The following is a 15,703-nucleotide window of genomic DNA, read 5'->3' as shown; positions in this document are numbered from 1 at the left end:
GGGAGATAGGTTTTGGCAGCTAAGCCGGAGACAGCTTGGCACTTGAGGACGCGTGGGAGGCAATTTAAGATTTTGAGGTAGGCAGATTAGCTGGATGGTTCTGCTACAATTATCAGCAGTTAGACTGAAGCATAAATATCAGTCTTGCTTTCTAAGTTTGTGCTATATGGACATGAATCTATCAGTTCACACCTCTCAGAGCTATTGTTCAGGGCTCTCTGCAGACTCAGGCAGACATCACTGCACCAGTTTACGTTTGATTCATGTTTGGAAGCTCATTTATGCGACCATAAAGATGTAAACCTGTGTTTCTTGATTTTCAGAGGTTTAAAAATAGGTGCATTTTATGTTCTGGAAAGGTGAGGCACTTCTGGGCAACCTCAGTTCTTCATTAACAAATTTTTTTGCCAGTGAATTAATGTATGGCACCTTTTCATCAGTTGGGTTGTTGCACCAGCAGTTAAATTCTTCGCATAGGACATATCATGTTGACTAAAAAGCTTATCAGGTATTCATAGGATTGTTATTTTTGCTGCAAGTGATCCAGAAAGTGATTATTTCATTTCATTTTCTTTTTTTGGCAAAATTTGGATAATGGGAAAGGCTGATGGAATTCAGAAGGTGACTGATAGCATGTGACTACCTCACTGCGTTCTTTCTTCAAAGATGCTTCAGTTTGAGCTTTACATCTGGTCTTGGGGCAGCAGCAGCAGTGAACCTCTTAGTGTTTGGGAAAACGTTATGTGCAGCCTTGTGAAGAAGCTCAAGAGTATAACTGACCATGTCAGGATACTTGCCTCTTATGTATGGAATAGTTTACTGCACACTCCTTTGTTAGTTGCTGGGGCCTACATACTTTACTTACCAGCCTTCCAGTAGAAATCAACCCCAACTTTCTCTCTTTGGTAACCATAAAAGTAACATTTCATTTTTTCCCCTTGCTCTAGCAACAAAGAAGAGAACGGGAAGCTCGAAGGCAACAAGAGCGTGAGCAGAGGCGAAGAGAACAGGAGGAGAAAAGACGGCTAGAAGAAATGGAGAGGAGGCGTAAGGAAGAGGAAGAGAGGAGGAGAGCAGAGGAAGAGAAAAGGAGAGTGGAGAGAGAGCAGGTGAGTCCATGATACAAGTGCATTAGGTTTGTTGTTCTATTTTTAAAAAATTAGTTCAATATAAAAGAACCAACACCGAAGAGTCCAGCCGACCTCTTTGTTGTCCTTGACAAAAAACACAGAAAAGTAGAACATAAAGCTCTACGGGGATATAAAGTGACCTTCATGTTGCTTGCAAAGTGAAGTCTTAAATGACCCCCACAGATGGCTCTAAACTAAATTTACACCCAGCATTTGACTAAAATCCTCTGAAGATGGAATCTGAACAAATACTGAAAACTGGTTCTTGATTCTCCTTGTTGAACAGTAGCTCTCACAGGATCAGCCAGGTCCAGAAGACCTCAGAGGAAGATGGACATATTATTTGTAATGCTTTGGCATGTTGGATGAGTTAAATCAAAGGCTTAGTTATAACTCTGAATATGCTGAGTTGAAAAATGAACCCGTAATGCTATATTAATTTGTGTTGTACCGTATTTTCCTTTTCTGTGTTGGGAATGCGGGGGAAATCCACAGTCGTGTATGCCAATTCAGACAACGTTTAGAATATCTTATGTTCTGTAAATGTGTTCTTAATGTTTAAAGTATAAGTGAGGTCTTTCAAACTGTGTGTCACTGAGCTGTGGAAATTATGCATGAAACCTGCACACTTAAAAACCCGTTATAAACTTTAATCAGGGTAATTACTTTGTGTACTCTTTAAATATTCATTCCAAATGAAGGGCCCAATTGTGCTTCCATAGATATCAAGGCCAAAATTCCCACTAACTTCAGTGGGAGCAGGATTTGGCCAGAAATATCTAACGTCTACTTAAAGGTGTGGTACCTTTATGTTATGGATTGTTGCCCTTCTGAATGCAATGGACTTTTTGTTTTTGTTTTAAGACATTTGGGAGTGATGGGGCACAAAATAATAATTTGAGCCTACTGGGATGAATGAATGAATGAAGCGTAATTTACTTTTAGGCAGATGCCTTTTATCCCAAGTAGCAACTTAAAATGTTTAGATGCTAATTATGAAATCACAAAAATGCAGTGGCAATGATGGCAATCGTTAACTGGAAGAGTCAAATTGTGCCGCTACATATTTTAAAGAAATGTAACACATTTCTTCTGTATTTTTCTTAACCTGACCTGTGGACTTGCCAGGGTTCCTGTGATAAGCTGGTGTACATCATTGATCTATCATTAGACTTTTCTGTTGCTCCTGTCTCCATAGCACTGACCCATTAATTTCTTTATGCATACACTGTACGTGTGTGTGTGTGTGTGTGTGTATATATATATATATATATATATATGTTGCACGCATGCATATATTACATACTTCCATTACTTGCATGACAGGATGTTATCTGCTTGGATAGGGTGCTTCATAGTTAGAGTTGGTATGGGGGCCTGGTGACATAGTGGGTCAACATATTCACTTTTGACCTCTCGATGTAGGTTTAACTATGGCTAGGTCACAAGAGAAAGTGAGTTTGTTTGGTCTAAAATCTGTTTCCTAGTGGATGTTTGTTTGTGTCATAACCATCGCATAATTCAGCAAGATTGGCAGTGTCTGCTTAGGAGAGGCTTCTGATTGGGCTAGTATGGGAGATGGCAGGTCAGGTGTCAACTGCATTTGGCAAGGCCCCCGTGGGGAAGCTTGCACAAGGGTCTGCCTATACTAAGCCTGGCTCTTGCTGTTGCTAACTGTTCATCACACAAGCGTGAAAAACTAATTTAAAATAAAACTTGCATGTGATTTGTGTTGGCTGGATTGAGTAAGACTTGCTGTGTTTAACTCTCAAAACTTTTCTTAAGTGCATTTGCTTCTTTTGAAACCACTCTCAAAATACATAAACGAGCTATGGCCCATGCCCTGAATATTACAGTAGCCCGAACAGGATACATCAGCCAACTAAGAATTTTAGATTATAGGGTTTTCTAAATTGTTCTCTAGGCATTAATCCAGCACTAAGGGAATTTATTACTAAAGATGACTGGGAAAGTAGCTTGTGGTGTTCCACTCAGGTGGTTCTGATGCATTCCTTTTGAATGAATTTATTGCTGGGTAATTTCTATGTGACAGGAGTATATCAGGCGACAGCTAGAAGAGGAGCAGCGGCACTTGGAAATTCTTCAGCAGCAGCTGCTCCAGGAGCAGGCCATGTTACTGGTAACGCACTGTATCTGTTTTGTTCAGTAGCGATAGGATTCATTCATCTGGCCAGTCCTAGACTTCCCTTAGTCGGACATAGCTGCACCTACTGTATGAACATTGGAGCTTGATTAAAGGGCCATTTATGCTAGCGTAGTGGGCTGACAGGCACACATGAGAAAGACTGTATGGTCATACTGCTTTCTGTGCAGTAAGAGGAGGATTTATGTTAAAGTTGAACAGTTTTGGTTTGGTGGTCAAGTTTTTGAACAGACCTTGGCATTCAGTGAAGAACTAGAGGGTACTTATGCTGCAGATCAAAAACATATGATATGTAAATTAACCCCAGGATACAATGGCCTAGTGTTGTTCCAAATCACTGTTTTTTGAACATTATAGTGGATTTATTAAAATACATTTTGCTGTAGCTCTCCAGTTCCGTCAAGGATAGCGAAACACTCTCAACTTTCCCAGCAGGAAACCTATATGCCATTTTGGTCCAGCTTAGTTCTCTATACCTTACACGTAAGGGGAAAAAAATGAGTTTTTGTTAATGGGATGGAGAGGGAAATATCTTCCATAAGTTCTGTGTCATGTCTTGAATTACTCACACTTTTTCTCAAAGGAATACAGATGGCGAGAGATGGAGGAGCATCGACAAGCAGAAAGACTCCAGCGCCAGTTGCAACAGGAGCAAGCGTATCTCCTGTCACTGCAGCATGATCATAGGCGGCAGCAGCAGCAGCAGCAACAAGAAAGGAATAAACAAAGCTATCATATCCCTGAGCCTAAATCCCATTATGAACCTACTGAAAGAGCACGTGAGGTAACTTTTGTTCTCTTATATTATTCCCGTTATGTGCTCGTCTGTGCTCAGTGATCAAACATCTTGACAGCTATGATTCTGTTATAACGGGGCTCAAAAGAATTGGAAGCCAAAGTACCAAAATGAGATGTTGGGTAGTCATTTCAGAGGTGACTTAGGCTCCTCTGAGGCCCACTGTGGAACTTAAAAGCCTAAATCACTTTTGAAAATTGGAATTAGGTTTTTAAGTCACTTAAGGTACATCTGCGCAGAACAAAACAAAACAAAATCCCATGGCAGCGAGTCTCAGATACCGGGTCAACTGACCCAGGCTCGTGCTGCAGAGCTAAAATGAGCAGAGCAGATGTTCTGGCTCAGGCTAGATCCCCAGGCTCCAAGGCCCAGGGAGGCTGACATATAAAGGATGGAAGGAAAAGTTCTCAACAAGAGCAGTAGTGAGAATTGGTTTCAAGTTTGTTAAATCACAGTAGTTTCACCTACTTTGTAGTGGACATGTATTTTTATCACAAGCAGCACTACTTCAAGTGCTGGTCCCTCTGTGTATGTCACTGTGGGTGTACATGCACTCCCTGCAGCTGAAGTTACAGAATTCTTGCAAGTAGTGTTTGCTGGTCTGCGCATGTGGCCTGGCCTTCTTTGTGCTTCCAACTGAAGGAATAAAGAGTGGAGCAGACCGACTGCCTCTCCAGTTCCTTCTTACCACTGCATGACCTTGGTTGGAACCTCCAGTGTCTGCAGCTCTCCTTTGGATTTCTTCAATCTGTAAATATTTCAAAGATTGCCTTAGTGCCTTTTGTGTATAGTTCCTTACAGTTAGTAAGTTTTTAATAGTTTTTATAGATTTTACCAGGTTTTTTTTTTTCCTAGTGAGATAGATTCCCTGCCTCCCACCCCATTACAGGTATTGGATTATGCCATGAAGAAAGCCGTGCGGTCACAGTTGGACTCAGGCTGAGGGACTCCTGGTACATTGCCTGAATCAACATGAAATGTGCCTCCCGTCACGAGGTCCAACTCTGTTGCATGGTAATCCATACCCACAGACGCCCTGTTGTGGCCTTGTTGGGAAGGCAAAGAATGCTCACAGAAGCATAAGAGCAGGTGTCCCTCGATGTCTGCTTCGAAGACGTCCAACACAGCTCTGCCTAAATTGAGCAAATCTGCTTGTTCAACCCGTAAGGGCTCCTGCTGGCGGTGCCATCACTGTATCTCACTCTGGCCACACGGAGCCTCCCTCCTCTGCCCTCTTTGGCACGAGTGGATCCTACCCCTTGCTCTAGGGACATCAGAGACTTATACTACACCAGAAGACGTCTTTGCTCTTCCCGAGCTTTAGTTCCCCCCATCATCAGGACCTTCTCTCAGGAGAGGTTACTATTGAGAGAAGCCTATGCCCTCTTCCATCTGCCAGCTGGGCCTTTCCTCTGTCGGAACCGTTGGTATCTCCATTGGATCCGGAGCCTTTCTTCTCTTCTTTGTGAAAATCTGAACCACCAGAGGAGCTATCATCTTCTCCTCTGAGACATGTTAGTCCAGACAGGAGATCCAGAGCCTCCTTGTACCAGCCTCTCTCTTGACATTTGCCCCATGTTATGGGGACCCCCACAACCCCCTCCTAACCCAGTGTACTGGCCATACTGGGGAACCTGGGACCCGTATGCCAGAAATACAGAGCCCATGTTTTATGCCATTGAGTCACTCCACCATTCCACTCTGAGGGAAAAGTCAAAGTTTCCTCCTGACCCCCTGGAAGAGGAGGACTAAGAACCAGTTCTGCCAGTACCAAAAAGATTGTCTTCTTCAACTCCTGATGAAGCATCTCCATCCCCTCCAGATGATCATAAATAGTTCAGGATTTATTGCAAAGGGTGGTAGAGGAACTCCAGATCTTCCTCAAGGAGGTTCAGGACCCTCAACACAAACTCTGGGATATCCTGCAAACCACCAGATCCAGTCAAATAGCAGCTCCAGTTAACGAAGCTAGTCTGGAAGCTGCTAGAGCAGTCTGGCATACATCAGCCACATACGTCGCTATCCGCAAGAGGACAGAGAAACACTATTTCATTCCAGCTAAAGGAGTGGAATTTCTCTTTACCCACCCTGCACTGAGCTCTCTGGTTGTACAGGCTGCCACAGAGGCATCTAGATAACATCATCTTAAATCTACTCCGTCTGACAAGGAGGCTAAATGTCTTGGTGGGAAGAAACCAGCCTTTTTCTAGCCTTCAATTTCATATAGCGAATGATCAGTCACTGTTGACTAAGGACAACTATCTGAATGATTCCAAATTCACAGACTTAGTAGGCAAACTACCAAAGCAAGACAGAGCTTACTTCCCGGCTCTCATTGAAGGATATAAGCTGGTGGCCAGAACCACACTTTAATCCATGGTTGATGCAGCGGATACATCATGTGGGTCGATGACAATGGCAGTGATGCACCGTAAATCATGGCTACGTGCTTCGGGATTTCCCAGGGAGGTCCAAAACACCATGGAGAGTTTACCTTTTTGATGAAGCCCAACTTTTCAATGAGAAGATGGATGAGTCCTTACATACTTTAAAAGACTTCAGGGCCACCCTGGGCTTCCAGGGCATATATACACCTGCCCCAAAAGGAAGTTATCACTTTCAGCCTTACAGACCTAGACTGCCATCTCAACAGTTTTATCCCCAGCCATCTTATGACCCTCCTTGTGAGAGACAGAGTACAGAAGACTCATTTTCCTGAAAATGCCATGTCTATAGCACCATCCCAATCTCTCCCTCCCTCCCCCCCCCACCAAGTGAAAAGATATTTTTGACAGGAGCTCAAGAGTTGCAAACCATTAATAATGCCACTATTAATTAAATCCTCACAAACCCTTTGGGGGTCATTTAGCACTCTTATTTTCAAAACCTGAGTGCCATGACAACAGGCAAGTAGGTATTAGATATCATCCAATCCAGCTACGTGATCAAGTTTACTTCCATACCTTTCCAAAACCCCCATCCCTGTCTTCCTTCTGGGACCATTCTCTGATGTAGATTCTCCAGCAGGGGGTGGAATCCCTCCTCCAGCAAAGGGCAATAGAGCACATACTTCAACACCAAGGGAAACTTTTTTACTGTACATATTTCTAGTTCCCAAAAATAAGGGAGGTTGGAGACTGGTCCTGGACCTCTGCAGTCTCAACGGCTTTATTCGCAAGATGAAATTTCACATAGTCACTCTGGCATCAGTAATCCCATCCTTAAAAGAAGACTTTTGGTCTACATCTCTCAATATGAAGGACACTTACTTTCAATGGATATTCACCCCGCCCACAGGCAGGGCCCCAACAACTTCCAGTACAGGGTTCTCCCATTCAGCCTCACCATTGCCCCCAGGACCTTCACCAATGTCTTTCTGGTAGTAGCAGCTCATTTCAAATGGAACAGCTTCACTGTCTTACCCATCTCAATGATTGTCTTCTCATTGCCAGGACACATCAGGAAGCCTAGGAATCAACCTCATTAATGGCTTCAACTACTTTCTTCCCTAGAAATCCGACTGAACTTGAAATAGTCTATCCTCAGAATGACACAGACTGTAGATTTCATGGGGGCCTCCCTAGATTCACTCATTGCAAGAGCTTATCCACCAAGGGACAGGTTTTGCAGCATGAGTACTCTGATAGATCAGGTTATGCATAACCCTCATGCTCCAGTCAGAACTTTTTTCTCTCCTGGGGCACATGGTTTCATGCGCTTATGTTATCCCATTTGCCAGACTCCATCTATGTTGCTTTCAGGCATGGCTCCAGGCCGTGTATTCACCAACCAGTCACAGCATTAATATCCTGGTTACAATTCCTTCCAGAGTAACGCCTTCTCTGATGTAGTGGAAAGATCCCCATCTGGTATGTGTGGGTGTCCCCTTCCCAGCAGCCTTGCTGGACAAGGTGATCATAACAGACACTTCTCCCTTTCAGGCTGGGGAGCCCACAGGGGCAGCCATATGGCACAGGGTACTTGGGCACCTCAAGAGGACAGGATGCACATCAACCTTCCGGAACTCTAGGCAGTCCAAAAAGCTTGTGAAGTTTTTCTGCAATTTATCCAGTCCCACCATGTCCTCATAATATCAGACAATATGACCTCCGTCTTTTACATCAACAAACATGGAAGGATGAGATCCACCCCTTATATGTAGACGCAGTCTCCCTATGGAATTGGTGTATCAGGAGTTGAATCACCCTGTGTCGGTATCTTACCTTCCAGTAACTCAGAATGTGTTGGCAGGCACCGTCAGCAGGCATTTCGCCATTGCTCACAAGTGGGAATTGCACGATTCAGTAGTGAACAGAATCTTTGCTCAGTGGCGGATCCCCAACTTGGATCTGTTCACCTCTCAGGCGAACAAGAAATGCAACATGAACTGTTCCAGAGGAGCTCCAGATCTACACTCTGAAGGCAATGCTTTTCTTTTCCCCTGGTCAGACCATCTGTGCTGTGCCTCTCCTTCCTTATTGCTCCTACCAGGTCTTATGGAAAGTTTGTCAGGACAGGGCACGAGTCTCCTCATCATCCCCAATTGACCCAGAAAGTTTTGGTTCTCAAATTTCTTACGACTGTCATCTCTTCCTCAAATCAGCATCCGGTCCTTTCCTGATCTCTTGACTTGGGAGAAGGGCAGGGTCAAGCATCCCAGCCCCGAAGAGTTTCATCTCAAGACTTGGTGTATGGATGGGCATCAACATTAGAACATTACTGCTCTGAAGCTGTACAAACCATCCTTTATAACAGTGATTCTCAACCAGGAGTACATGTAGCTCTGGGGGTATGCAGAGGTCTTCCGCGGGTGCATCAACTCATCTAGATATTTGCCTAGTTTTACAAAAGATTACATAAAAAGCACTAGCAAAGTTAGTACAAACTAAAATTTCATACAGACAATTACTTGTTTATACTGCTGTGTACACTGAAATGTAAGCGCAATATTTATATTCCAATTGATTTATTTTATAATTATATGGTAAAAATGAAAGTAAGCAAATTTTCAGCTATAGTGTGCTGTGACACTTTTATATTTTTATGTTTCATTTTGTAAGCAAATAGTTTTTAGGTGAGATGAAACTTGGAGGTATGCAAGACAAATCAGACTTCTGAAAGGGTACAGTAGTCTGGAACTATTGAGAACCACTTCTATATAAGAGCAGAAAAGGCTCCGCTAGGAAATGCTAGTCTGTCAAATGGAAGCATTTTTCCGTCTTGGTGTAGCAGAACCACGTATCTCGTGGGTCAGCAGATATTCCCCTCATTTTGGATTATCATCTTTTTCTCATAACAGCTGGACTTCTGAGTTCTGTTCAAGTTCACCTGGCAACAATCCGTGCATACTTTCCACCATCAGCCTGGTTATTCAATTTTCACTCACCCATTGACTGTTAGATTCTTAAAGGGCCTAATCAGAATTTTCCCGCCAGTAAGGAAACCTACTCCTCATTGGGACTTAAATCTTGTCTTGCTAAGATTACATGTTCCGAAAGTGGCATTCCTTATGGCCATCACCTCAGCCAAAAGGGTAATTGAGCTTGAATTTCTGATAGCAGATCCACCATACACAAAGTCTCTTTATAACTACATCCAAAATTCTCCTGCAAAGTAGTTTTGGAGTTTCATGTAAACCAATCCATCCACTTACCTGTGTTTTTCTGAAATCACATGCATCGGAGGAAGAGAGGAGATTTCTACATATGAAGAGTTCTCACCTTCCTCCTGCAAAGGACAAAACAGTGAGAAAACCACCTAGATTGTTTTGTGCTATACAGAACAAGTCTGAGGTCAAGTTGTATCCTCCCAGAGGATCTCTGAATGCATCTTGGTCTGTATCCTGCTCTGTTACCAGTTGTTGCATCTTCCTCCAACTCATGGGGTGAGGACTCATTCTGCAAAAGCACAAGCAACTTCACTGGCATCACTAGGGGCAACTACGTGACGTTCCAGCCACCTGTTTGCAAGACATTATGCTCTAGTGCAGAACTCCTCTGATGCATCCTTTGGGACAGCAGTCCTCCAAGTGGCTTTGCCGTCAGCATCCTCGCACCCTCTCCTGTTTGAGTACTGCCTGTCACTCACCCACAGTGGAATACACATTGGGACCAGCACTCAAAGAAGAACAGAAAGTTCTTGTGGTAACTGGAGGTTCTTCAAGATGTGTGGTCCCTATCTGTATTCCACTATCTGCCCTCCTTCCCCTCTGCTTCGGATCTTTACTGGATTCATGGGAGAGAAGGAACTGGAGTTGGTCCACACCACTCTTTGTGTTTTCACTTGGAAGCGTGAAGAAGGCAAGGGCTCATGAGTGGACCAACAGACACTGCTTGCAAGAATTCTCCTACTCCGGATGCATGGGACACATGTGCACTCACGGAGGAATACAGATAACAACCACATGACTTGAAGAACCTCCTGTTACCACAAAGTAAGTAACTTCCTCTTAGTTTGGCACAGTTGGTGGTCTCTATTTTTAACTGCTTAAGGACTGAGAAAGCAAGGTTTTGGCTAGGTAAATTGAAGAGCATTGGTATATTGTGTGAGGAAGCTTGCACACCACCTGCTCACACCATTGCTGATTGCTTTAACCAGTACTGCTAGTTATTTCTTTCCATTAATGTAAGTCTGTGCTTTAAAAGTGACATTAGTGAATTAAATATTCCATTATGGCATTCTGTGCTACTGATGTGAAAGTATCTGGCCCTGATCCTAGGAAGTGCTGCATGCTGTCAACTCCCATTTTAGTCAGTGCGTTCCATCTGGATACTTAGTGGTACTCATAATTGTAGATTAGTGCATATCATGTGGCAACCTCAGGCCCCCAACTTAAATATGTTCTGGAAGGAGAATAAAGATACTCTCGGGGGTGTTGAGCAAAAATGCACATTGAAAATAATAGAACAGCTTTCAGTACATCTTTAGCACTACCCTTCATCATTGTTAAAGCACTGCTACTTTTTACCAGAGGAATACGGTTAACACAAGCTTTACTTGCCACGGGTGCTACTATATTGATTCCTCATATGCTGTGTTTCTAGGTCTTGTCCTCTCCTGTAGTCTGAAATATTTGGGCTGTGCCTCTCTTCCTGCTTATGCTGGAGGCAGTTCAGGCTTGTTTGCAAAGCCCTGGGGCTTGGCCCAGTCCTTCTGCCTGTGTCTCAGATTCTGAGCCTGTGGGAGTGGAAGCACAGTGGTAGTTGAGCACTTGTCTTATTCATTAGCATCATCTTTTTAAAGCAGATTTTGGGGCTAAATCTTTTCTTCCCACTTTCTTCTTCCATCAGGTACTGAGATTTCAGGCGGTCCTGTCCATGGACAGAACCACTTAGCCCTTTCTGTTTGTTTGTTCTCCTGTCCCCTATCATGTCTGAGCAGGCTAAATGGAGTAAGCTGAAGGGAAAGAAGGATCCCAGCTATGATTTGATATGCTGAGGAGCTTCACAATGTGAATATTGTGAATATTCACAATATCTTTTTAAAGAAGATATTTATAGCCTGTGTGTTTGTGAGAAAGAGAGAGAGAGAGAGATCTGGAAAAAGGGGTAAACAGTGAGGTGGAAAAATTTGCAGATGATACAAAACTACTCAAGATAGTTAAGTCCCAGGCAGACTGCAAAGAGCTACAAAAAGATCTCTCAAAACTGGATGACTGGGCAACAAAATGGCAGATGAAATTCAATGTTGATAAATGTAAAGTAATGCACATTGGAAAACGTAATCCCAACTGTACCTATAAAATGATGGGTTCTAAATTAGCTGTTACCACTCAAGAAAGAGATCTTGGAGTCATAGTGGATTGTTCTTTGAAAACATCCACTCAATGTGCAGCGGCAGTCAAAAAAGCTAACAGAATGTTGGGAATCATTAAGAAAGACATAGATAATACGACAGAAAATATCATATTGCCTCTATATAAATCCATGGTACCCCCATATCTTGAATACTGCATGCAGATGTGGTCGCCCCATCTACAAAAAGATATATTGGAATTGGAAAAGGTTCAGAAAAGGGCAACAAAAATGATTTGAGGCTTGGAGAATCTGCCATATGAGGAGAGATTAATAAGACTGGACTTTTCAGCTTGGAAAAAAGATGACAAAGGGGGGATATGATAAGAGGTCTATAAAATTATGACTGGTGTGGAGAAAGTAAATAAGGAAGTGTTATTTATTTCTTCTCATAACACAAGAACTAGGAATCACCAAATGAAATTAATAGGCAGCAGGTTCAAAGCAAACAAAAGGAAGTATTTTGTCACACAACACACAGTCAACCTGTGGAACTCCTTGCCAGAGGACGTTGTGAAGGCCAAGACTATAATAGGGTTAAAAAAAGAACTAGATAAATTCACGGAGGATAGGTCCATCAATAGCTTTTTAGCCAGGATGGGCAGGGATGGTGACCCTAGCCTTTGTTTGCCAGAAGCTGGGAATGAGCAACAGGGAAAGGATCACTTGATGATTACCTGTTCTGTTCATTCCCTGTGGGGCACCTGGCATTGGCCATTGCTGGAAGACAGGATACTTGGCTAGATGGACCTTTGGACTGACCCAGTATGGCTGTTCTTTGTGTGTGTGTGTGTGTGTTTGTGGTAGATTTCAGAGTAACAGCCGTGTTAGTCTGTATTCGCAAAAAGAAAAGGAGTACTTGTGGCACCTTAGAGACTAACCAATTTATTTGAGCATAAGCTTTCAAGCTGTAGCTCACGAAAGCTTATGCTCAAATAAATTGGTTAGTCTCTAAGGTGCCACAAGTACTCCTTTTCTTTTTGTGTGGTAGAGGGGCTCACTGACTCTCTATGCCTACTAGCTGGAGTTTCTTCCCCACTCCAGCGAAGTCCAAGGAGGATTACAGCTCGCGACCCCCTGGTAATAACCTTGCGACCCCCAGTTTGAGAACCCCTGTACGAGAAAGAATTATTCATATTATCAAAAAGAAGTATGTCCAGTCATTCTTATCACTCCAAAATGGCCAACAGCACCATGGTACTTGGATGTAATGGAGATATCTCAGAAGGCTCCATTCATCTACACAGGAGGCAGGAACTCCTGTTCTCTGGCCTACTAATGCATCCCGGTTCAGGCTACCTGAGCCTAACAGCTGGACTGTTGAGCAGCAAATCATAAACATGTTGGGATGATATGCTGTAGCTCACGAAAGCTTATGCTCAAATAAATTTGTTAGCCTCTAAGGTGCCACAAGTACTCCTTTCCTTCAAAACAGTAGAGACTCTTCTAGCCTCACACAGGCCTTCCTTTTTCTTGGCCTACGAAGGGGATCAGATGGATTTCTCCTACTGATGTCAAGATAGAAGATCAAGTCTAGAAAACACAACCTTCCAGCATTTATGGATTTGGGCCTAACATCTTCACCATGGCATCTCATGATTCATCACTAAACACTAACAAAGTGATGAGATTCTTTACATCTGATTATTGGTTTGAGGAAATGTGCTGCTTTGTCTTTCCTGCCTGAGATCTACTCATAGAATCATAGAATATTAGGGTTGGAAGAGACCTCAGGAGGTCATCTAGTTCAACCCCCTGCTCAAAGCAGGACCAATCCCCAACTAAATCATCCCAGCCAGGGCTTTGTCAAGCCGAGCCTTAAAAACTTCGAAGGATGGAGATTCCACCGCTTCCCTAGGTAACTCATTCCAGTGCTTCACCACCCTCCTAGTGAAATAGTGTTTCCTCATATCCAAACAAAACCTCCCCAATGCAACTTGAGACCATTGCTTCTTGTTCTGTCATCTGCCACCACTGAGAACAGCCTAGCTCCATCCTCTTTGGAACCCCCCTTCAGGTAGTTGAAGGCTGCTATCAAATCCCCCCTCACTCTTCTCTTCTGCAGACTAAATAACCCAAGTTCCCTCAGCTTCTCCTTGTAAGTCGTGTGCCCCAGCCCTCTAATCATTTTTGTTGCCCTCCCCTGGACTCTCTCCCATTTGTCCACATCCCTTCTGTAGTGCGGGGACCAAAATTGGACACAATACTCCAGGTGTGGCCTCACCCGTGCCGAATAGAGGGGAATGATGACATCCCTCGATCTGCTGGCAATGCCCCTACTAATACAGCCCAATATTGCTACAAGTGCTAACAAACCAATCCCTGTTTATTTTTTTTTCCCATAAAGATGTCTAGTTATAATCACATTGACAAGAAGGGTCTCTGAAATCTCTGCTCATAGAAGACTTGAACCTCCTTGCATTTTCCAGGAGGATACGGTAACTCATTGTTCCAGGGTCACTGGTAACCAAAGTAAACTCTGTTCCATACGTCACACGAAATCATTCTTCCTTAATTTCTCTCCGAACTTCACCACTTTAAAGAAAAAGCATGAATAATATTGGATATGAGGAGAACAGTTTAAAAAAACATAGAACTGACCTATTCAGGGAAACATGGTTATTCACTTACTACCACCCTAAATGCCCTGGCCTGAAATCGTCCAAATGCTCCACAGTGACATGGAACAATTCCTTCATTGTGGAAGCATATTTAGATAAAGCAGTGGCTAAAGACCACAGTGGCCTTCTGAGCAGAAATCCACAAAAGAAATCAAACAAGCTGCTACCAGGTCACCTCTCAACACTTTCATGGAGCAATGCAGGATTGATCTCTGTTCCTCTGCAGCAGATTCTTTGGCAGGAAGGTGCGCCAGGCAGTGATTCCAAAGCAGATTAATACTTCTAATTTTAGGGAAGCGGAAGAACATTTCCCATCTATCTGTCTTCCCTTTCTCTCCCTACTAGCTTTTTCTTAGTACCCACTTGGTTCCAGTTGTCACAGACTAGGGAGAGGTAAAGATCGAGAATGGAAACTTGGTCACCTGATTTCCTTTCTGGGACTCACCCCTCTTCCTGTTGGTGTCACCCAAAATACGTTCTCCAGGTTACGATGCAATAGCCTCTATCCGTAGGGCCCATCTGTAGAGTTTACACAGATAAGATGGTGGGTGCAGTTCTGTTCATTCTACCAAATCAGACTGTTATGCTGTGATAGAGCTTTGGAAATACTCACCTGAGACGAGGGCAGAAGATCTGTCGTCAAATACTGAAGCCTTATGCACAAATCTGATCTGTATTTGCAGGAAGAGAGGTGCAGTCCAAATATTTTGGTTTGTGGAAGAAGTAAGTTCTATAAAGTAAATCCATCTGGTAAAAAAAAAAAAACTTCCACAGATTCTTTCTTTTAGTAAGAACTAATATCACAGAGTATTATATGGAAAATATTTTTTTTATGTTCTAAAGATAATGGCTTTGTTTTCATTTATCTTCCTGGCTGAGAAGAAAACAGGGTTGATCAGTAAATCTGGTAAATTGTAGTATTATAACCTGTATTTCCAACTTTTGTGATTGTATCATGACTCTAGCAATTTGGCCATGTTCTTGGAAACATGATGAAAGGCTGCCCACTCATGAATTTTCATTTACTCCTATTTCGGTCAATGGGTCTGTAGCCAGCAAGATGGCCACCATTTCCCTACAGTCTATCTGCATGTGAAAGTGAGGCTGCCCTTAATAAAGTAGGCTGCCATTTCCCCTCTTTTTAGTGAGACTGAAGCCATGTCCATGGGCAGAATGATGGCTACTGCATGGTTCAGGGA

At 43.1% G+C, this 15,703-nt stretch overlaps 1 protein-coding gene across 4 annotated transcripts in view; it reads left to right on the top strand.

Annotated features, from left to right (window-relative positions):
• The window catches only part of MAP4K4 (mitogen-activated protein kinase kinase kinase kinase 4), a 242,746-nt gene that overhangs the window by 182,049 nt on the left and 44,994 nt on the right, over positions 1 to 15,703 (top strand). For all 4 annotated transcript variants that reach the window (XM_048857604.2, XM_048857623.2, XM_048857614.2 and 1 more), the window contains exons 13-15: positions 948 to 1,109; positions 3,184 to 3,270; positions 3,878 to 4,078. In XM_048857604.2, coding sequence (XP_048713561.1) covers positions 948 to 1,109; positions 3,184 to 3,270; positions 3,878 to 4,078 — 450 coding nt within the window. The remainder of the gene's footprint in view (positions 1 to 947; positions 1,110 to 3,183; positions 3,271 to 3,877; positions 4,079 to 15,703) is intronic.

The sequence above is a fragment of the Caretta caretta genome, chromosome 1 (genome assembly GCF_965140235.1).
Source record: "Caretta caretta isolate rCarCar2 chromosome 1, rCarCar1.hap1, whole genome shotgun sequence".
NCBI classification, from domain to species: Eukaryota; Metazoa; Chordata; order Testudines; family Cheloniidae; genus Caretta; species Caretta caretta.
The sequence above is the reverse complement of the archived record's forward strand: the minus strand, read 5'-3'. Positions and strand labels throughout refer to the sequence as shown.